Source organism: Hyaena hyaena, unplaced genomic scaffold (assembly GCF_003009895.1).
Source record: "Hyaena hyaena isolate Hyena2069 unplaced genomic scaffold, ASM300989v1 scaffold_30, whole genome shotgun sequence".
Lineage (NCBI taxonomy): Eukaryota > Metazoa > Chordata > Mammalia > Carnivora > Hyaenidae > Hyaena > Hyaena hyaena.
Window position 1 is genome coordinate 726,940 of NW_024080662.1, and position 23,614 is coordinate 750,553.

At 39.1% G+C, this 23,614-nt stretch overlaps 1 protein-coding gene across 5 annotated transcripts in view; it reads right to left on the reverse strand.

Moving 5' to 3' along the window:
* Positions 1-23,614, reverse strand: part of RBM6 (RNA binding motif protein 6) — a 92,609-nt gene that overhangs the window by 43,357 nt on the left and 25,638 nt on the right. For 2 of the 5 annotated variants that reach the window (XM_039228061.1, XM_039228062.1), the window contains 3 exons: positions 23,409-23,498; positions 22,101-22,170; positions 4,169-4,242 (listed from right to left, as the gene is read on the reverse strand). The exons of 1 other annotated variant lie outside the window; for it this stretch is intronic. In XM_039228061.1, the coding sequence (XP_039083992.1) occupies positions 4,169-4,242; positions 22,101-22,170; positions 23,409-23,498 (234 nt within the window). Of the gene's footprint in view, positions 1-4,168; positions 4,246-22,100; positions 22,171-23,408; positions 23,499-23,614 lie in introns of those variants that run through there. 2 more of the 5 variants (XM_039228064.1, XM_039228063.1) reach the window with 2 other exon arrangements.

A 23,614-nucleotide genomic window follows, 5' to 3' on the forward strand; every position in this document is an offset into this window, starting at 1 on the left:
TTTTAATCATAAAGACAGATACCATTTAAGATTTGGCATCCTTCACATTACCGTCAGAAACACCCTGGACATCCTAGTATCTTTAAAAACCCAAATTCTCTTAACTTTGTTGACACAAAAAACAATTATTTCATATAACTTCATGTATTCTATAGCCTCCATTCCCCCTCCATGCCAGCAAAGGCCAGTGTCTGAAGGAATTTTCATGTTAGGGGATAATGGCATCTTTTCCTTACACTTCAGGCTAATTCTGTCATACAGACATGTCATCTTCAGCTAAAGAAGGCCACCGAAGCTAAGAAAGTTGAGTAAAAATTCCAGAAAAATTAATTCTTCCAAAGTTATCTTTTAAAAAGGCATTTTACTAAACATTTGGCTGAATGGGAACAGGCAACAAACACCACACCTACAAACTGAAGAAAATGAAATGCTAATTCCTTTAGACCCACTGACAACAGTTTCAAAGAGCTAATATATTCACAATTGGGCCGCTGATGAAAAGAATCAATACGCTAACAAATGCTCTTACAGCCCTCCTTCAAGTCCCAGTGAAATGGCACACACAGTAAGAGGAGACAATATTCACCCTCAACCTACAGGGACTTGGACAAGGAAGCCCCAGGTATGTGACACTGCTAGAAATACCTTTCCCAGTAGGGGTGGAATAAAAAACCCCACCTCACAGTGTTTCCTGACTTTCTACATCTCCTAGACATAAGATGGTGAAGGCATGAGCTGACAGATCTCTGCTAGAAATTACTTCCCCAGTCAGACAGCTGCCGGCTAAATGATGCCCTGAGGAGTCCTCTTGACCACAATGCTCAGTATTGCTGCAGAGTGTCCTACTGCTTGATGCCTCCATGAAGGCGCTGGGAAAGGGTTAGTGGGGCCTTGGTTATTATCCTGGACAACCTCAATAAAGAAGGCTCCTTTATTCCCTTCCCCTAGACTTGGAAGTATCAGTCAATGATAAATGAAAGGCATTTCACATCAAGAATCAGGATAACAAAGAATTATGAAACAAAACAACAAAAACAAAAAAAAACAACCCAAAGCATTTGATAAAAACCTCTTCAGAAGCATATGCACAGATTCTACTTAGGGGTGCCCAGTGGATGGTAACTCAGAATCTATACCAATTTGGACTAAAAATAAAACCTGGAGGGTAGGAGAATGAATGAAAAGAGAGTCATTCATCTTCCATAAACACTTGCTTTATATACTCTGAGAAGGACCTGTCTCACATTCTTACGTCTCTCATAAGATTTTGTATGGTGTTACTGAGAGCTTGAACCATATCCATTTTCTTAAAGAATATTCAGATAAAAAAAGTAAATTTATTTTCCTAGAATTATGATTAAAAATTACTTGACATGAAGAAGGGAGAGGGAGGAGGAGGAGGAGATGATCATCTAATTTCAAATGCTTTTATTAGGTACCAGATCCTATGTTAAGTGTTCTGTATACATTATTCACCAAACGTAATGTCACTCTTCAAGAAGCTTTCCTGATTACCCCATCTAAAACTGCCCTCATCATGCATTCTTTAATACCCTGCTTTGTTATCTTTACAGCACTCAGCACTTCATATATTATTTTAAATTTGTCTACTTGCTTATGCTCTGTCTTTAAACACTAAGACAAAGGTTATATAATCTGCCTTGTTTACTGCAGCATCTCTAGCATTTAGAAAGGTGCCTGGCACACAGCAGGCATTTGTGAATGTAGATCTCATTGAGTCCACACCAGAGCCCCAAGAATTATTGGTAACAGAGGGAACTGAGACTGAGGGAGGTAAAGAAACTTGTCAGAGAAAACTCAGCTAAGAAGAAACATCGGAATGCAGAACCTATACCCCTCTTTGTTGTGCTATACTACCTAGGTACAAGACCTCCCCTGGAGATCCCATTCTTAAAAATCTTTCCATCAAAATGACCTGCATACTCCCTAGGTTGTGGTAAGATTATTAGGAGGACGCTGAGTGGATCATGAAATCTATGCAGTTCAGCAAGAGGATTCTGTTGTGTGGCAGTGCTAAGCAGTATGCCCTCTGTCCCATGACTAGAGGAAGAATAAAAAGCTAGGAAAGGAGGCTGACTTAATAAGGATACGGTGCTACTTTATTAAGGAATAACTCCAGTGAATATTAAAAATGAGATCACACAAAAAATTGGTATTTGAGAGAATACTCTATGGGATCTATGAATATCACATAATGTCTGTCACCTTTCTTAGTCTGCTATAAGTTCCTAGAAGATAGAGCCTGTCTCTTACTTGTACTTCTGCACAGAGTACCTCATGATACCATATGCATAAGGATGGCTACCTGTCAAAAAATCCTATTTCACCCGGAAAGCATTTTGGCACTGTTCCTCCTTTGTTCTGGTATCTCATTCACTGGGCAACGGTCGGTCATCAGGGACCTAGGAGCCCTAAGAATGTTCACAGAATGTGTGGGGAGGCTGGGAGTAGAGATGTCTAAAGGCCACTCTCTCTCCATACTGCCTGTGTAAATGAATGTTTTTCCAGATATGGCTCCAAAAGAAACCCTGCCTCAGGATAAACTGTTTTTAAAGAAAGTTATCTTAATTCTATCTGACACTCCTCTTCAAGGGGCTAGAAATTTCAGACAGGATTTATTGTTGGGATAGAGGGAAAAGGCAATTAAGACACAATATTGTTATTTTTTAAGATCAAAGATTAAATAGCTCTGATAAAAAGTAACACCCTTCTAGGAGACACACACAGTTGGGAGATGGTATAAAACAGAATGGCATCTGCCATGGCTCCCTCATTTATGTTTCCACCACTCAGAGTATTATATAGCACAGTGGCAAAAGGACTTACTCATTATTCACTGATAACAAGACGTTCATAAATTAAATGAGTGTTCTCAAATTAGGACAATCAGAATAGAATCTAATAGGCAGAAAGATGAGGATCTTCATTCTTCTCTCAAAATATCGTTAGGCAGCACAGTTTCTAACACATAATTATTATCTATTAAATGACTGGCTTATTGGGCAGTGAACAAATCAGTCAACAAGAACTCTGTCACAGGGATATGGTCCTAATCCAGTCATTCTCTGAGGATCTAACAGTATTTATACTACTAACAAAAGGTATGGATACATCAAGTTTCCCCTAATTAGTGCTTGCCCCCAAAGGATTACAGTAGGTCATCTCCATACCCATAAGGGGAGAACATGGCCAAAGAAGGGAAAAGGTGAAGTGTATGAGCCATCCTGAATGGAACAAAGCTGATGAAAGGACATCGAGCTGTAAGAGAGGAAGAGTTCTCATACACTACTACTCTTCTCTGGCAGAGCCTTAAGATCTTGGACATACAGCTGTTGAGTCACACTGTTAAGTACAGGCAGTGAGTTCACAAAAATAAAACTGTATCATTAAGCTTCTTTCTCCCTAACAGAGAAACTAAGACACCACTTAGCAAATAACTTTCCCCAAAGAAGCACCATGACAAGAAAGACAATCCATTTCATAATTCCTTCCAAAATTATTAAAGATCCAGATGACAGCTCTAGGTGGCAAGCTGAATATATCTAGATATTTCAAACATAAGTTAAGTCCAGATTCAGATTCACCAGTTCTGTCTACATGCAGCCAAGAAGTTGAGTAGGAAACTACAGATTTGTAAAGAACCATGATGAATGCAATACACACGAAGAATCTACTCCTCTCTCCTCCCTGATGGCTCTCTTTAGAAAGCAGCACATGCAGGCAGGACCTGAGTGCCACAGGAGTTGCCATCAGTAGTCTTCACCCTAGGTCTGGGTGTAAATATTGACCTAGAATTCCTGTGCCAGGCAAATCCTTGAGATGACAGTCAAGGATTGTTCTTTGCATTAGGTTCTCTGGATCAGTCACACTCCAGACCTGTCATTTTTACTCATCTACTGTCTTTGGCATCTAGTCCGACTGCAATTGGGCTCTAGTTTTTAAAATGTACTTGTGCCCATTAACTCTTCTAGAGAAACTTTCCCAGCCTCTTCTGGAGTTTCTCCTCACAACACTTTCTGGTTGGAATGTGGTATGCTCGAAATACAGATTTCTGGTATCTTTCCAAAGTTCGATCAGGTGAAACCCTCCCTCCCCATATAGAAAAAATATATCCTTCCAGCATCATTTGACCGAAGTATAAAGCAACCTGGTTGGCCTCCATGCATCCGATGGCATCTTCCAAGAGTGAAAACTCCACGCAGACATAGCCATAGTCGTAACCTGGGGACAGCATTTAAATACAGACGGGAGTGGTGTTAGTGCCTTGCAAACACAAAAGACACACTTAAATCCCCTGTTTCTGAACCCCTTAACACAAGCCCTCCCAACTAGCCCCTCCCTCCCCTATACTAGGCAAAGCTGCTACCCCAAACAGAAAAAAGTACTGGAGGAAATCTGGATGTTTCTGGACTTTGAGAGTCATTCCACAATGGCTTTTTCTATTAACCGAGAAGATCCTTTGCCATCTTTAGCACTGATGGTCTGGTGAGGGTGTCCCAGAATTAGGTAATCCCACAGTAAGTTCAAGTGGGTACCTGAAACATTTTAATTACAGGCTGAATCTTCTGGGAAAACAAAGTCAAAAAGAACAGGGAAATATCTGGAAAAAAAAATGTATCCCAAGAGAGGAAGAAGAAGCAATTATCCCAAAGCTATGCTAATAGTCACCACTTTTCAAGCAGAAACCACCTTCAAACACAGAAGTGCTGACAGATTGAGGCAACTATTCTGTTTGGATACCACAGGAGGCTTCTGGTTGGCAGGGGACAGACCATTTCAGGTCTCCTCTTTTTTTCCTTGTTTCAACTCAAGTCATAAACCAGCTTAAATCTTTATGAAAGGAAGAAGGTGTAAAAGCATAAATAAGTTCAAATAGCTGGGTCCAAAACTGTGCTTGTGCACAAAGACTGGCGATGGGGTAGGCTGGGGGAGAGACAGCAGTTGTTAGCAATCAGTACATGTTCAAGAACTGTATGAACCATCAGAGTTACAGAATACCTTTACCTTTCTCCTAAGCAAGTGTCATTTGCAACTCTCATGACCCATGAGGTTGGAGGCTCATGGGATTTACAGGCTGCTGAGCTCTAATACTAACCCATCCTATCATTTCCCAGATACTGGCACCACATGACTACAATAACACACTTGGCAATGCAATGCTCCACCTTGGCTTCCATGCTTCCTCCACTGCCTCCAAGGATAAAGAAGCTCAATCTTTAGGAGCAACGCTGTGCAAATGAACAGCAAGAAAAAGATGTGACTTTTTCAGATGAGAAAAAAAAATCAGGGAAAGAGAAAGAGAAACAACACAAACCAGGCCAATTCTGAGCAGTAAGTATATATAAAAATAGGAAACTGAGTATCATTAAATTAAGGTATCAAAGACCAAAAAGTAAAATAAACAAACAAAACAAAACAAACAAAAACTAGAGCAACAGAAAATGTAACAAAAAAAACAGACCAAACTTGGTAAGATGGGCTAGGTTCTTTGTCACCTGGATTGAATGGCCTGAAATGTTTTATTATGATAATAATAAAACTGTGACTTCAGACTTGTTAAATACTTCAAATTCATTATGAAATGCTACAATGATATAGGCTGATTCTTGCTTAGAACTTTAGGAGATAACCAGGAAGAAGAAAACAAATCTACTAGAAATCTCAGCATCACCTTAGGCTGAGAGATTTTCTATTTGATTTCATATCTTTGACCAACACTAACCCCTGCAACCTCTACTAAAATTTACCACAAAATCAGCCTCCTCTGATTAGTAACTATTAGAAAAAATGAAACTACTTTAAAGAAATGGTGTATGTATTTATATATACCCTGTTAACAATGGAAAATGTTTTGTTATTTAAATCCTTTCAAGTGACTTTTCTTTTTTTCTTTTAATGATTTTATTTATTTCTGAGAGAGACAGAGACAGCGTGAGCAGGGTAGGGTCAGAGAGAGAGGGAGACAGAATCCGAAACAGGCTCCACGCTCTGAGCTAGCTGTCAGCACAGAGCCCGACGCGGGGCTCAAACCCACAAACTGTGAGATCATGACCTGAGCTGAAGTCGGATGCTTAACTGACTGAGCCACCCAGGCACCCCTCAAGTGACTTTTCTTGATCAAACTCGGTGAACATTTACAGAAAACATTGGGAATTTTGTAAAGGGCTCTGGATATTCTTAGGAAACACTGTAGAATAACAGAAGCAACTAAGGTGACTTTTATCACCAAATATTTACTACAAACACTGAAATGCATGTCCACAATCAGAAGGGGGTACCCAAGGAATAAGCAGATACACTTTCAAGTATGGGGGTCACCTTTACAGAGCATATCAAAGGTCAGGTGTGTGGAAAGCAACTGTCTCTACAGTTGCCAAAATGGACAACACAGGGAACTAACTCCAACTGGGAAAGCCCTGAGTTTCCTTTCTGTATTTAAAGAAGTAATTATTGTGGCCCAGAAGGGCGTATAGAATCCGTACACAGAGAAAGAGAAGATTCATGACAACATTCATACTTTGCTAAAGGACAGACAAGACTCTGATACTACACTCACTGGAAAAGAAAAGATAAAGTCTGCAAGGGACATTATGAGCATCTTTATACATCAACACTGCAATACTGTAGGTTTACAATGTGCTTCAGATTTAATATTAAAATCACAATCTCAACATTTCATTTCTTTGTTTGAAACATTAGCTATTACACAGTAACAAAAATTTAAAGTTTAATTATAATGCCTAAAATTTAAAAATTAAAAAAATACCCAATCTTGATCCTAGGCATTTTGTGTGTGTATCTCACAGCTATAGAAGGATTTTTCAGGAACTGCCAAAGTGGACAATACTAAGTAATACTTACATAGCACTTGTTGGTGCAAGGTTGCATTCTAAACACTTTACATATACTAATTTAATCCTCACAAGATTACCTTATGCGGTAAGTACTATTAATCTCATTTTACCCACAGGGAAATAGGCGAAAGAAGAATAAATAATTTGCTCAAAATCACCTCAATAGTAAGGCGCCTGGGTGGCTCAGTTGGTTAAGTGTCCGACTTCGGCTCAAGTTCTCACGGTTCGTGGGTTCGAGACCCACGTCAGGCTCTGTGCTGACAGCTAGCTCAGAGCCTGCAGCCTGCTTCAGATTCTGTATCTCCCTCTCTCTGACCCTCCCCAGCTCAAACTGCCTCTCTCTCTCTCTCTCTCAGAAATAAATAAAACATTTAAAAAAATTTTTAATAATTTTTTTTAAAAACCACCTCAATAGTAAGTAGCAATATGGGCTCAGAGCCAGGCAGTACAGAGTCAAATCAATGCTATTAATTAACTGCTACACTGAATAGCCTCTCACCTTTTAATAAAATCATAGAGTGATACAAATAATCTGAGTTCTGAACTTTACAGAGCCCAATCACAGAAAGGGCACAGACAGATAAGACTATGTCTATCGTTAAGAAATACTGAGATCTGGGGGTGCCTGGGTGGTTTAGCCGGTTAAGTGTCCGACTTTCGCTTAGGTCATGATCTCGCGGTTCGTGGGTTCGAGCCCCGCATCGGGCTCTGTGCTGACTGCCAGCTCAGAGCCTGGAGCCTGTTTCAGTCTGTGACTCCCTCTCTCTCTGACCCTCCCCTGCTCGTGCTGTTTCTCTCTCTCTCTCCTAGAAATAAATAAAACATTAAAAAAAATTAAAAAAAAAAAAAAAGAAATACTGAGATCTGGATGCCTGGGTAGCTCACTAAGGTCAGCATCCAACTTCAGCTCAAGTCATGATCGCAATGTTTATGAGTTCAATAACTTATATCGGGCTCCATGCTGTCAGTGTGGAGCCTGCCTGGGATTCTCTCCCTCTCTAAAACAAACAGAAATTGAGGTGCCTGGGTGGCTCAGTCAATTAAGTATCCAACTCTTGATTTTGGCTCAGGTCATGATCTCACAGTTTATGAGTTCAAACCCCGCATCAGACTCAGCACTGGCAGTGTAGAGCTTGCTTGGGATTCTCTCTCTGCCTGCCTCTCTCTCTCTCAAAAATAAATAAACTAACATAAAATGAAATGAAAGGAATACTGAAATCAGCATACCAGTTATTCTTATTCTAAAATACCTGTAGCAAACCTTTTGAGTGTGCCTGAGTAAGTTAGAAAGCATTCACACTCATGGACTGCTATACTGGCTACCAAAAGTCTTCTGCAAAGACAAAAGCCCAAAATTCTTATTGTAATGATGGTTCCAAAAGTACAATACAGTAAGATACTTGATACAGGATACTTAATATAGCATATTTTAAAATCTTTAAAAATGAGGACAATTATTTAAAACATGTATAGGAAAAAACTAGAATTAAACACAGCGAAGTCGCATCTAACTCCTAGGTTAGATATAAAGTCCGCATATGAGATGAAAACCATGCACTGTCAAAATCATACTCAAACACCCCAACATGAAGAACAACATACCATCTCTCAATATAGGTTAAGTCCAACACTGCCAGTTTTTCCTCCAGCGTCGCAACAGATCGCTTTTCTTTTGGTTGACACCAGATGAAGAGGCTGGCTTGCATTTAAAGGCCACAATGTATGAAAAACATATCACTATAAATAACAGAATTACAGCTAGCATATAGTGAATGCTCACACTTAGAGAAACGTGGAGACAGAGACCAACTGAAGCCATGACCAAGTCACATCCCACCTCTCATGCTCACTTCATGAAAGGAAGATGGGGTTGTAGACAGGGGTTGAGCAAGCACAGGTGAAATCTGAAAATGATGTAATGCAACACAACTGTACATGAACATGATTACAATGGTTGTATTGTTATAGTGGGATAATAGGGGATTTTTTAAATAATTCAAAGAAAGAAAAAGTTCTAGTAGACCTGTTCCACCCATAGATCTAAACATTCTGAAACCAACCAACCAACCAACCAACCAACCACAACCAACCAACCAACCAACCAACCTTGCATTCAGAATTGCTAGGCAACATTTGGAATAATTAAGATGATAAACTCAGTGTTGTTGTTTTTTTTAATGTTTTTATTTATTTCTGAGAGGGGGATGGGGTAGACAGCGTGAACAGCGTAGGGTCAGAGAGACAGGGAGACACAGAATTTAGAACAGGCTCCAGGCTCTGAGCTAGCTGTCAGCACAGAGCCCGACACAGGGCTCGAACTCACGAACCGTGAGATCATGACCTGAGCCGAAGTCAGACGCTTTAACCGACTTAGCCACCCAGGCGCCCCGATAAACTCATGTTAACAGTCCCACAGAAAGATTCTTACCTAAAGCGTAAAAATTCTTTTATTATGTTTTTCTTCTGCCACCACATGCTGGAAGAAGTCTGGTGAGCTGATGAGTCTTTGTGCTTATTTACAGGACTATTAAAAAGCTTATTTTACTCCATTTTCTAACCTAAATGTATAGATTTCTCAAAGAAATGTGAATTTGGGTTTGTTTAGTTTTTGGGGCAGCTGAGGAGGATGAGAACAGGGAAGGAGAAGGAAATCTATAAAGGTAACATTAAAATTTCAATTCTTGGGGAGTCTGGGTGGCTTAGTCGGTTAAGCATCTGACTTTGGCCCAGGTCATGATTTCACGGTTCATGGGTACAAGTCCCACATGGGGCTCTGTGCTGACAGCTCAGAGTCTGGAGCCTGATTTGGATTCTGTGTCTTCCTCTCTCTCTCTGCCCCTCCACTGCTCATGCTCTGTCTCTCTCTCTCTCAAAAATAAATAAATATTAAAAAACAGGTTTTTAAAAAAATATTTTTATTTATTTCTAGGAGAGAGAGACAGAGAGACAGCGTGAGCAGGGGAGGGTCAGAGAGAGAGGGAGACACAGACTCTGAAACAGGCTCCAGGCTCTGAGCTGGCAGTCAGCACAGAGCCCGAGGCGGGGCCCGAACCCACGAACCGCGAGATCATGACCTAAGTGAAAGTCGGACGCTTAACCGACTAAGGCACCCAGGTGCCCCTAAAAAACAGTTTAAAAAATAAATAAAAAAATAAATAAAATTTCAAATCTTCATATTCATTAATCATGTGGTTGTCTATTCTCCAAAAAAGTATCTGTGATAAAAACTAACTAGGTGCTTAATGGGGAACAAAGTACAGAAAACAAAGCCCTGATAAATAATACCCAGTATCTTTTAGTCTCTACTCCTAAAAAAGCTGACTCAGAGATGCTGACAAAGATGGCCCTCAATTGTTCAAGTGTAATGTCTATACCAAACCTCAGTTTTATAACAATTACAGAGCAATATTTACTTAAGCAAATGAGAAGAGCAGCCCTACGTTCAAACTAGTCTAGAAAAACTCAAATAACATAGTCTGGCTCAATTTCCCAACAGGAGGACTAACTGATTTTGATAAAACCCAGAATATACATACCAACTATGAAACGTAAAAAGAAATCAGGATTTTAAAGGACATAGGCAGAGGGAAATCATGATGAACACTGAGTAAGGTACAGAAATTGCTGAATCACTGTATTATATACTTGAAACTAAACTATACTGGGGTTCCTGGGTGGCTCAGTCGGTTGAGTGACTGACTTCAGCTCAGGTCATGATCACGTGGTCCATGAGTTTGAGCCCGCGTCGGGCTGTGTAATGACAGCTCAGAGCCTGAATCCTGCTTCGGATTCTGTGTCTCCCTCTCTCAAGCTCTGTCTCTCTCTCTGTCTCAAAAATAAATAGATGTTAAAAAATTAAAAAAAAAAAAACTATACTGAAATAATAATTAAAAAAAAAAAGACATACAGGGACAAAGAGTTCCTTTATTTTACTGGGTATCACTGAAGAAAAAGAAAACACAAATTTTTTTTCTCTAAACAAGGATTATTATTTCTGTGGGAAGAAAGCATTATGAATATAAAAAGCACCATGAAAAACCTTAGTTAAGATTCAACAGGACTAAGTTCTATAGGTTCTATTTTTGTAATTCCATTTCATTGGGGCTACAGGCTTTTAGAAGAAAAGTAAAATATTATCAAGTTAGAGACTTTAGCAAAAACTAAAACAATTTATCCAGGTATCTGAATTCCTATCAATGGGAATAATACAACAAAGGAGGCCGGTGTGCAAGATTTCTAAGAGGTACTTTGCCCTATTAAACCTGCAAGTGAATATGCACCTGCAGCTTGCATTATGAAAATTAAGAAAATATCTGATTTACGTGTCAACCTACCATGTGGGAAGAATAGAACTGGACCCAGGAGGGGCCCCTAGGTGGCTCAGTAGGTTAAGCATCCAACGTTGGACTTTGGCTCAGGTCATGATCTCCTTTTCCTGAGATCAAGCCCCACCTAAGGTTCCGTGCTGAGCAAGGAGCCTGCTTGGGATTTTCCCTCTCCCTTTCTCTCTCTCCCACCCTCAATCGTGTTCTCTTTCAAAATAAACAAACATTAAAAAAAATAATTGGACCCTATGAAATTCATTACTTTGACATCTTACAAGCACTTTCAATCCTTTCCCCCTCAACTATGCACATAAGGGTCGCTGGTTTCTAACAAAAAAAGATGAAACAAGGAAGATACACACTTATGACTACTTGCTAAATTTTTGAAAACTGCATATGGGGGCGCCTGGGTAGCTCAGTTGGTTGAGTGTCTGACTTTGGCACAGGTCATGATCTTGCATTTCATGGGTTCAAGCCTTGCATCGGGCTCACTGCTGTCAGCGTGGAGCCTGCTTCAGATCCTCTGTTCCCCTCTCTCTCTGCCCTGTTCCCTACTCATGCTCTCTCAAAAATAAACATTTAAACAAACAAACAAACAACTAAATAAAAGCTTAGAACTTTTGGCTCTAAAGCCTCTGTCCCTCAATTTGCAGGGAGGGGAAAGGAGCTGGAATTTAAGCTAATCACCAGTGGGTCAATGATTTAAACAACATGCCTGCATAATAGAACCTCCATATAAACCCCTCAATGATAAGATTTGGAAAGTTTCCAGGTAAGTGAAAGGATCCACATGCATCTGTGTGCAATTTTCTCTACTTTTTGTCTGATTATTTCCTATAACACCCATGAAAAGTCCCATTTTATTTTACCTCCTCTGAAAATCAAGGGACGTCATTAACAATTATTTACTGACCTCTCTAACCAATAATTATCTCTGAGCATTCATTTAGGTGTTACTCTTTTTGAAAGCCTGTTGTCTCTAAAATTTCTGTTTGCCATCTTCTAATGACTTTAGGATTAAAGTAACTGAACATTTTTCATCAAGTTATCCAGAGTAGTAAACTTCAATCTTAAAGCCAAAAAAGAATCCATGATGCATGAGAACTCCCAAATTCCTTTACAAAAATTGATTTTTAAGATACTGTAGCCTATTCAGAGGAGGAATACAGAACACTCATCCCATATGTCCATTTTTCACAGAAACTAAAGTCTCTAAGGTCAAAGATTATAGTACTAATGATGGCCAGCATATCCTCTGCACAACACACCATAGGTATTGGTTGGATAAATAAATCAATAAACAATAACATAACTCTGTCCAAAAGTTTCAAAGGTAGAGCCATACACTAAACAGAATGGCACAGACATAATCTGGCTGGCTCATCTGGTAGTGTGACTCTTGATTAAAAGGGGGGTGGCTCAGTCTATTCAGTGTCTGACTCTTGATTTCAGCTCAGATCAAGCCCTGCTTCAGGGTCTGCTCTAGGTGTGGAGCCTGCTTAAGATTCTCTCTCTCCCTCTCCCTCTGCCCCTCCCCTGCTCGCACTTGCTCTTGGCAGTTAACATCAAAAAATGAATCGTAAGCTTTTCAAGGCTATAGGGTGTTGTTTTATTTTTAAATGATGAAAAAAAGAGATGAAAATATAATAACATTTTCTAAGCATAGCATAATGAACTGAACTGAGACGAGGGACAATTAATTATCAACTCTACCAGTAAGTACCAGTTAGTAGGCCATTAATATCTGTGCTAAAACTTGGTAAATATTCTATATACTCAGGAAAATGCTTTTTAAGAAATCAATCTTTATATGACTTGTCAACCAATTTCCAAGAAGGCTTATCTTCTAAAATTGAGATGTAATTCAAACCATAAACTACACCCTTTTAAAGTATACAATTCAGGAGCTCCCTGGCTTAACTGGTGGAGCATGCAACTCTTGGTCTCAGGGCTGTGGGTTTGAACCCCACATTGGCTGTAGAGATTACTTAAAAAAATTTTTTTTAAAAATTAAAATAAAATAAAAGTAAAATAGGGGCGCCGGGATTGCTCAGCCAGTTAAGCGTCTGACTTCGGCTCAGGTCATGATCTCATAGTTCCTGAGTTCGAGCCCCACCTCAGGCTCTGCGTTGACAGTGTAGAGTCTGCTTGGGATTCTCTCTCTTCCCCCCTGCCCCTCCCCCAATGGCACACTCTCACTATCTCAAAATAAACTTAAAATGTACAATTCGGCAGTATGTATATTCACAAAGTAGTGCAACCATGACCATTATGTAAGTCCAAGGCTTACGTGTAAATTAAGACCTAAGTGATAAAATAGGAAACAAAGAAACAGGTAAATATTGCTTTAATTTACATTTTAAGTGTAGAGAATTTAAGCTAGAAAAGGTGAGCACAGATGAGATGTTCTCGTGCAAGTGGAAAGTTAAAGGAAGAACCCGATGTACTTTTTAAAAATTTTATGTTTATTTATTTATTTATTTTTTTTTATTTTTTGAATGTTTTATTTATTTCTAGGAGAGAGAGAGACAGCGTGAGCAGGGGAGGGTCAGAGAGAGAGGGAGTCACAGACTGAAACAGGCTCCAGGCTCTGAGCAGGCAGACAGCACAGAGCCCGACGCGGGGCTCGAACCCACGAACCGCGAGATCATGACCTAAGCGAAAGTCGAACGCTTAACCGACTAAGCCACCCAGGCGCCCCTATGTTTATTTATTTTTAAAAGAGAGACAGAGTGTGAGTGGGGAAGGAGCAGAGAGAGAGGGAGATACAGAATCCGAAGCATGCTCCAGGCTCTGACCTGTCAGCACAGAGCCCAATGCAGGCCTCGAACTCACAAACCACAAGATCATGACCTGAGCCAAAGTTGGACGCTCAACAGACTGAGCCACCCAGGCGCCCTGACTATGTATTTTTATATGCTGTAAAGAGTTTGTATGGATGGCCTCTATCTTCTGCCTATTGAAGGTAATTATATAAATGACTTTTCCTACCTAGACTGAAGCTGGGAGTCAACCAGGCTGCTGTATTCAGGCTGATCAATGACCCTTTTATTCCTGCTACTCCAGCGGAAGAAACTCTTTCATGAATTCTTCTAACCAACCAAAGGCACAGGAAGTGCCATCTCTCATATGACAGGTAACCACTTCAAATGAGGGTAAGAGTCACAAACCACTCATGCTCTCTAATAGAACCTTCCAATCAGTTTTTAGGGTGGGAAACTTTAAAGAATGAAATAAGGCAGGGGAGCCTGAGAGGCTCAATTAAGCGTCCAACTCTTGATTTTGGCTCAGGTCATGATCCCAGGGTCAAGGGATTGAGTCCTGCTCCATGAGGAGCCTAGTTAAGATTCTCTCTCTGAGGGCACCTAGGTGGCTCAGTTGGTTAAGTGTCTGACTCTTGGTTTCGGTTATGATCTGATGGTTCATGAGTTCAAGCTTCAACGTCTGGCTCTGCACTGACAGCAGAGTCTGCTTAAGATTCTCTCTCTCTCTTTCTCTGCCCCTCCCCTACTGGTGCTGTCTCTCTCTCAAAATAAATTTAAAAACTCAAAAAAAAAAAAAAAAAAAAAAAAAGATCCTCTCTCTCCTCTCACACGTTCTCTCTCCTCAAATAAAAATGAAAATAAAACAGACAAATCTCAGGTAATTCCAAAGACGAAAATTAACTAGTTGCATTCACCTCTCCCCACACTGACCTGATCCTTCCAGCACCACATGGGATTTTTCTCTAAGGTGTGCTGTTTGCACTTGGCCACAGGGTCTATCCAATTCCTCCACAAGACTCACCCAGCCCTAAATAAAACGTGTCTCTTGGCTTCCTAGACATTCTTATTTTTATTTATTTGCTTATTTAAATTTATTTCTGAGAGAGAGAGAGAGAGAGAGACAGCGTGAGCAGGGGAGGGTCAGAGAGAGAGGGAGACACAGAATCTGAAACATCTCCAGGATCTGAGCTCACTGCTAGCACAGAGCCCGAAGCGGGGCTCAAACCCACAAACTGTGAGATCGTGACTTGAGCCGAAGTCAGACGCTTAACCGACTGAGCCACCCAGAAGCCCCTAGGCATTCTTATTTTTAAAGATCTGCCACATTTGCTTAAGGCTTCTCTGTAAACATCCTCCCCAAATGTGGCACCAAACCTAATTAAGACTCCTGGCTGAAGACAACACCTTCTTCAGTTTTAGAAATTGACAAATGTGATATTTTCTGATTTGCCTATGATATTTCCCTAAAAACTAAAAATATTTACTTGTCTATTCTATAAATGCCAAAAAATAATGTAAAAAATGTTCACTTGCATTTTCCAACTCAGTTTTTTTCTAAGAGATGTTAAACTATTGTGTCCTTAGCTACCCCATTTGGATTATCATAAACTATGCATGTTTTGTATCTTCAGTGTCAATACATTTCACGATGGACTTCTGCCCCTAAAGTGACAGATTCTCTCTGGGTTTTTCTTTTCTTCAAACTTCTATTATATCAACATGGTCATAAAAACTAAAACCATTTCAGGTGGCTCAGTCGGTTAAGCATCCAAATTCAGCTTAGGTCATGATCTCACAGGTCTTGAGTTTGAGCCCCATGTTGGACTCTATGCTGACAGCTCAGAGCCTGGAGCCTGCTTAGATTCTGTGTCTCCGTCTCTCTCTGCCCCACCCCTGCTTGCATTGTCTCTCTCAGTCTCTCAAAAACGAATAAATGTTAAAAAAAAACAAAAAAAAAAAACTCGAACTATTTAAATTGTGAAAAATGAAAGGATAGGATATGAGCATGTCACAGAAACTGTACCCATTCATTATATGAATGAACACTGAAAGAATCAAAGCAAGATACTCCTTCTTCCTAATACCACTTACATCAGCCATCTAACTTTGCTACGCTGATTAATAAAACAGTACAATACTGTAGGGGTGCCTGGCTGGCTCGGTCAGAGAAGTATGTGACTCTTGGCCTCAGGGTCATGAATTCAAGCTCCATGTTGGGTGTAGAGATTACTTAAATAAATATATATATATATTTTAAATGTTTTATTTATTTCTAGGAGAGAGAGAGAGACAGCTTGAGCAGGGGAGGGTCAGAGAGAGAGGGAGTCACAGACTGAAACAGACTCCAGGCTCCAAGCTGGCAGTCAGCACAGAGCCCGACGCAGGGCTCGAACCCACAAACCGCGAGATCATGACCTAAGCGAAAGTCGGACGCTTAACCGACTAAGCCACCCAGGCGCCCCAATAAATATATTTTTTAAAGTTTTTAAAACAATAATTCTGTAACACTTCAGTGAATTGGAGAATTCACTTCTATGAAGAAGTGAAGAATTACTTTCTATATTTGAGACTTGTTAGGAAACAATCCAAAAACGATGTCATTTGTTGCTTAAATAACACAAATTCCTTTGGAAAAAGCATCACAGCAAGCTTATATACCATATAGTATGTAGTAAGTCCATCTAAAAACCAGGAGCAATTCTCTCTATATTCATAAGTTACAGAAACACTTTGAGAATGAGAACATCTACAACCATTCCAAGATCTCTGGAGGAGATATGCTACATACACAGAAAGTACAACAAAGGTCATAGAGTAGCATCAGCCCTACTCTAGCATCAGGTAGGCAAGGCAAGTGTTTCCCATAGGCTCCTAAAGCACAAAAGCATTATTCTTCTTTACTTAAAGTCTAAGAAGACTAAGTCTCTTTTAGAGACTTTCGGCTCACCAGGTCTCTTTTAAACTGTGCCAAAAAGTTCTAGAATAAAGAATATAAACATAGTCAATCTAATGCAGTGGTTCTCACAATTCAGGGCACATCAAAATAAAGTCGAAGATCTGTTAAAGCAGAGATAGCTGGGCCTCACCCGCAGAGTTTATAATCTGGCAGGTCTAAAGCAAGGTCTGAGAATTTTTATTTCAATAAGGTCTGAGGTAGTACTGACACTGAAGGTCTAGAACCCACTCTGAGAACCACTGCTCTATTGTTCACAGAAGCTGTTCATTATAATCTTTATCTTGCAAGATTTCTAATCACATAACAATAAAATACATCAGCTGTATGCCAGTTTTTAAAAATGTTTTAAATATTTTATTTCTGAGAGAAAGCGACAGAATATGAGCAGGGGAGGGGTAAAGAGAGAGGGAGACACCGAATCCAAAGCCGGCTCCAGGCTCTGAGCTGTCAGCACAGAGCCTGACATGTGCTCAAAGTCATGAACTTTGAGGGGCGCCTGGGTAGCTCAGTCGGTTAAGCATCAGACTTCAGCTCAGGTCATGATCTCATGGCTCATGGGTTCGAGCCCCACATCGGGCTCTGTGCTCACAGCAAGCTCAGAGCCTGGAGCCTGTTTCAGATTCTGTATCTCCCTCTCTCTGACCCTCCCCTGCTCATGCTGTATCTCTCTCTCTCTCTCTCTGTCTCTCTCTCTCTCTGTCTCTCTGTCTCTCTCTCTCTCTCTCTCTCTCACANTCTCTCTGTCTCTCTCTCTCTCTGTCTCTCTGTCTCTCTCTCTCTCTCTCTCTCTCACACACACACACACACACACACACACACACACACACAAGTCATAAACTTTGAGATCATGACCTGAGCCAAAGTAGGATACTTAACCGATTAAGCCACCCAAGGCACCCCAGTTGCTTATGTTTTTCAACTTTTTATTGAAAATAATTTCCAAGTTACAAAAAAGTTCCAAGAATAATAGCACAAATATATGCATACACCTGTTACCAAAATTCAGCTACTGATATATTCTGTTGTATCTACTTTATCATTATTCTCTTCCTCCCTTCTCCATATGCATCAAATATTTTCCCTAAACCACATGAGAGAAAAAAGTATACACCATGGTCCTTCGCTCCTAAAAAACTTTAGGAAGTTATTTCTTAATAAGGATATTCTTATTAATAAATTCTCTTAAATACAGTAGTTACCAATTTCAGTGAATTTAACATTGATGCACTACCACAACGCAGACACAGAACAGTTCCATTGTACCCCAAAACTCCCTCATGCTTCCACTTTCCAACTCCTCCCCCAACACCCTGGCAACCACTATTTTCTATTCCTATCATTTTGCTTTTTCCGGAATGTCAAAGAAATGGAATCATGTTGTATATAGTCTTTTTAAAAATTATGATTAAATACATAAAACATAAAATATACCATTTAATCATTTTAAAATATGCAATTCAGTGGTAGTAAGTACATTCACAATGTTACATGCCTATCCTCACTATTTCCAGAACATTTTTATCACCCAGAAAGGAAACCTTATACCCATTAAGCAGTCACTCCTCATTTACTCCCTTTCCAGCGCCTGGTAACAAACAAACTACTCACTCTGCTTTCTTTTTCTATGGGTATGTCTATTTTGGATAGTTCACATAAATGGGATCATGTCAGGGGTACTTGGGTGGCTCAGTCGGTTAAGTCTCTGGCTCTTGATTTTGGCTCAGGTCACGATCCCACAGTTTGAGGGATTGAGCCCCATTATTGGATACTGCACTGACAGTGCTAAGCCTGCTTGGGATTCTTTCTCTCCCTTTCTCTCTGGCCTTTCCCCACTCCTGTGCGCTCGCTCTCAAATATATAAACATTTTAAAAAATGGGATTATGTGAGAGTATGTGCTCTTTTGTGCCTAGCTTCTTTCACTCAGCACAATATTTTCAAGATTCATCGAAATTATAGCATGTTCCAGTATTTCATTCCTTTTTATGGCAGCACATAGCCTTCTGAATTTGATTTCTTTTACATAATACCTAAAATTTATCCATGTTGTTACATATATGTGTAGTTTCTTCGTTTTTAATGCTGAGTAGTATTCCACCATATGTACATACCAAAGTTTATTCATTCAGTCACCAAAAGACATGTCACTCCTGATACTTTTTCCAGGAATGTAATCATGTTACTCAAGGCAATTTACACCTAATGGGGTTATAACATATTTGCAAATGGTAAAAGAAAACCTCAAATATACACAATATTATGTAGGTTCACGATTCTTAACTGCAATTCTAAAATCCTAAAATTTCTTAAATATCATTTTTTTTGGTAAATTTTCAAGTCATGTGAAGTCATTTGGAGACAAATCCTGACCAGTCTATTTACTGTCTTTAGTCAGTCCTCTTAGTGAGAATATTCATATATTTTGCTGCAGAAGTATTACTATGTTTGATATATATCCCACCGGGGATAGAATTCATATATGACCTATGTATCACATCTTTCTATATTCAGAAAGTTATAATTTTGACTTTTGCCCCCACATATCTTGGATAAAAGTTGTAACCCTGTACTTACAAAGCTCTAAATGAAACAAAAATTAAATTCATAATTACTGAAGTCAGTGAGCAGGCATTAATCTTTTTTCTGTTACAGACTGGCTCCCCCATTACACCAGTGAAAAGGATGAACTCTACAGTCCCCTTAGGAGCAATGTCCATCTTGCAAGATCAATGTAGGTTATCACACAACCTAAAAAAATGGACCGCCATTTATAAAAGTCACCTCTTCCACTAAAATCCACATACAGTCTTTTAACAAGCAACTGTTAAAGTTGTTAAAACATCTGATTGGTCCAAGGCGTACTCTTCAGCAGATGTAAGACTGCATTGCTATGGAACCTAAATAACCCTTTACTATTGGTCACCTGAGAGGAGATCATAGCTGCTCTCTGTACACATAATAGATATTCACTCATTCCATGTGTACTGGGAACACATCAGTGCCGGACAGAGTGGCAAGCATAACAGGAGGGAACAAGACAGACAAGGCTCTTGCTATCACGGAACTAACTTTCTAGTGGGAGGAATAAGATACACAAAACCACTGGAAAACATCAAAGTGATAGATCCTATGACAACAAACAAGAATATGATGAAAATAACCAAGGAGTGATTTTGGAGTGGATGGTGAGGCAAGGCCCTGAGAGGTGAAACTAAGGCCAAGAACTAAATCCCAGAAGACAAGTGAGGATCAGAGGGGAAAAAAGTGCAAGAGTCCTAACAGAGAAAGAAGTCTGTATTTGGTCAAGTCTCGAGAAAGGCTCAGTGTGGCCAGAGCATAATAAGAAAGGTGGAGAGCAGTATAGGATGAGGTCAAACAACCAAGGGCCACCTCATGCAGGATTCTGTAAGTCAGAACAAGGAGTTACGAATTTCTTGCAAGGGAGATGGAAAACCATTAGAGGATTTCTGGCATGGCAATAACATGATCTGACAGGTATTTTCAAAACTTCATTCTACTTGCCATGAAGAAATGTATGATAATGTGGGACTGGTAATCCAATTCTCTCATTAAAAAAAAAAAAAAAAAAAAAGAGCCAAATATCTACTTTTAATACAGCATCACTTCATATAATAAAACGCCAAGAAAATATTTTATTTCCTGAAAGGTGGTTTTTTTTTTAACCACGGTCTTGAATGATTTTACATGAGTATTAATGTCTCACATCTGCCAGTTACTATTCTAACAGCTACTACAATAAGCAAATTTAAGAACAACTTCTATGGACCTTATACGTTAATGTAAGTATTACTCTGCTAATAAATCTGATAACATAAAGTCCGTGAGTACTAAAGAAATGAAGAGTTTAAGGTGCTATTTATACATCAAGACATCTCCTTTCCTAAATATACCAATCCTTAAGGAAAACACAGTTCAGGAAACAAGGCCAAAGCTGAGGTTACTGCTGTCAGCTGAAAAATAACTGCAGCCTATAAATTCTGCTTTTAGTTCCTAAAGATAATAGTGAACTAAGAAAGTGTGCACGAAACACGCGCACAAAAAAAAAAGACGTGAATGTGTAAGAACATAACTACTCTTCTGTTTCCACAAATTCAGAATTGATGCTTTTAAAACAAAAAAAAATTAGCTTTCTAAAAGATAATGTTTCTGAGTTTATTCTCAAATTACAGACCAACTATTTCTAGACATGACACAAATGCCAAATTATTTCAAGCACAAAAACTGATTTTTATGGATAGTTTCCCTCTGCAGAACCAAACTGAAGAAGAAGCTAACTAGTAAACACAAAAAATTTATTCCATATGAATTGTTTAGAAGTAAACTATATCCTCAAAATACAGCACATTCTTTCTTGAAGAGTTCTTTAATTTGGATTACTAAAATTCTGTAAATAGATTAACGCTCTACGTTTTTCAATTTAAAATTCTGCAAAAGAGATCACTTAAAGATTACTTTCATTTTTAAACCATTTCATATTACGTAACCTAAAAACATCAGTCAATGCCTTGAATGCCTAACATTTCACTTCCACTTTTTCTGTAATGTATTAAGATTTGAAGGAACTGACTGAACTTGGTACTCTAAAACACTAGGAGGATATTATGAAAAGTTTAATCTGCAGTTCAGACCACAGAGCAGAGGTCAAAGAGAAAGCTCTTCTGGATCTATTCGTGGATTTCAACAAAACAGCTGTTGCAGGACTTCATTCTCAGAGCAAGACTAAAAATTCAAGAAACCACTAAGTTGTACAATTTCTCTGCAAAGTTTTAAGTTTCACGCTGAAGTAATGAAATGTAAATTTTTAAATATAGTAAGTGTATTAAAATCTATGGGCTTAAACATAAAAACACCACCACCATGAAGAACATAAATAGCCAGTTAAATGATTATATAAAATATATTCAGGGATAAATGCTACAACACTCACTTTATATCTCATAGTCACCCAGAAGAACTGGAACATGCATCCTCATCGCCCACGTGTGGACAAAGCCACAAAGAACCACAGCTAAGACTAAGCTGGCTGTTATTTGAAGGCATCAACAGGAGGCTTCTGGAAATCTTAACTGTGGTTTCTTAAAAAGATTGAGTAGCACATGATGCAGAGATCTGACAAATACCCTTTCTAACCCAATGCCACATGCATGTCCAGAAACTCACCTGTGTTATACTCCTTCAACTGCAAGTCCTTTACAGGCATGCCATCAGGAGTCCGAAAGGCATTAAGAATCTGCAAGAACACGGTGTTTACACTGATGACACAAATCATTATCCGACATGAATATTTAACTTTCCCTACTGGTTTTTATTCTACGTAATTTAAAGCTATCATTACTTTATAAAGGCAAACTTAACCCATGCGTACTCTAGGCATTCAAACTGTTAATGAGTAGAACATAATTATTCAAAACTTCCTAAGTATGTAAAAAAGGCAGAAAGAGCATAACTGTCAAGAACTTGGGCTCTGAAATCAGACTGTCTACATTTCAAGCCTCCCCTGCTCTCTTGCTGTGTAACTTTTCAGTGCTGAGTGTCTCATGTGTTAAAGAGAAGATGATGCCCTGGGCTCAAGTCAGTACAAGGCAAAGGCACTTAACTTCCTCATACCTAATCAGTTCTTTTCCCCATCTTCAAATGGATTGTTCTCTCACAGCATTCAAGCTTGGCTCAAATGTTATTTTCTTAGTGATGCCTTCCCCAACTACCCAATCGAAAACAGCTCCCTACCCCAGTTACGCTCTACACTTTTATTTTAGTTATCTTCAGAGCATTTATCACTGCCTGAAATTATGGGCTTTTGTTTACTTTTTTATTATCCATGGAGGCAGTGACTTTATAATATCCACGGCTATATTATTCAGGGCCCAGCATATGCTTAATATTTGGAGGGAATGAATAAAGAGTACCTATTCATAAGGTACTGTGATAATTAAAGAACTAATGCATGTAAGCATCACATAATGTCTGGCACAGAGTATGCAGTTTGCTCTTCTTATTGTAATATTCTGACCAGATTTCCCTGTACATTCAGCCATAATTTAGTCAGCCTGTTCTTTAACAATGAGGAGTTGTTAGGCAGCTACCAGTTTTTACTGTTGTAAATAAACTGCATCTTTATGTGTGCAATCCAATCCTCCCTCTTAGATTATGCCCTAAAGGATGGTTATCAGGTCCAAAGACAGCAATCATGTCTTTTTTTTTTTTTTTTTTTAAACAAACCCCACCCCAGTGAGTGAATGTATAACTGCTGAAACCTAAATAAGTTCCATGGATTGTACCAGAGCCAATTTCCTGGTTTAGCTATCGTACCATAATAATACAAAACGTTAACCCTACAGGAAGGATACCCAAAACTTCCCTGTACATTTCTTTGCACCATCCTGTGAATCTATTAACTTTTCAAAATAAAAAGTTAAAAAACATTTTTTAATTGACGGAAAAAAAAGGAAAAACAAAAAAGAAACTTACCTCTTCTTTTGTGGCATTTTCAGGCACCCCACTTAATCGAATAAGCTTGCTTGGTTTCTCCTCATTTGGGCCAGTCCTATAATCTTGATCCTTGAATCCACAATAAAAGATTATTTCAGAAAAACGTATGTTAGTATGCAAATGAAAGTAAAGGTTAAATACAGGTTCTAAGGAAAAAATTACCTTATCATATTAAGAAATGAAAA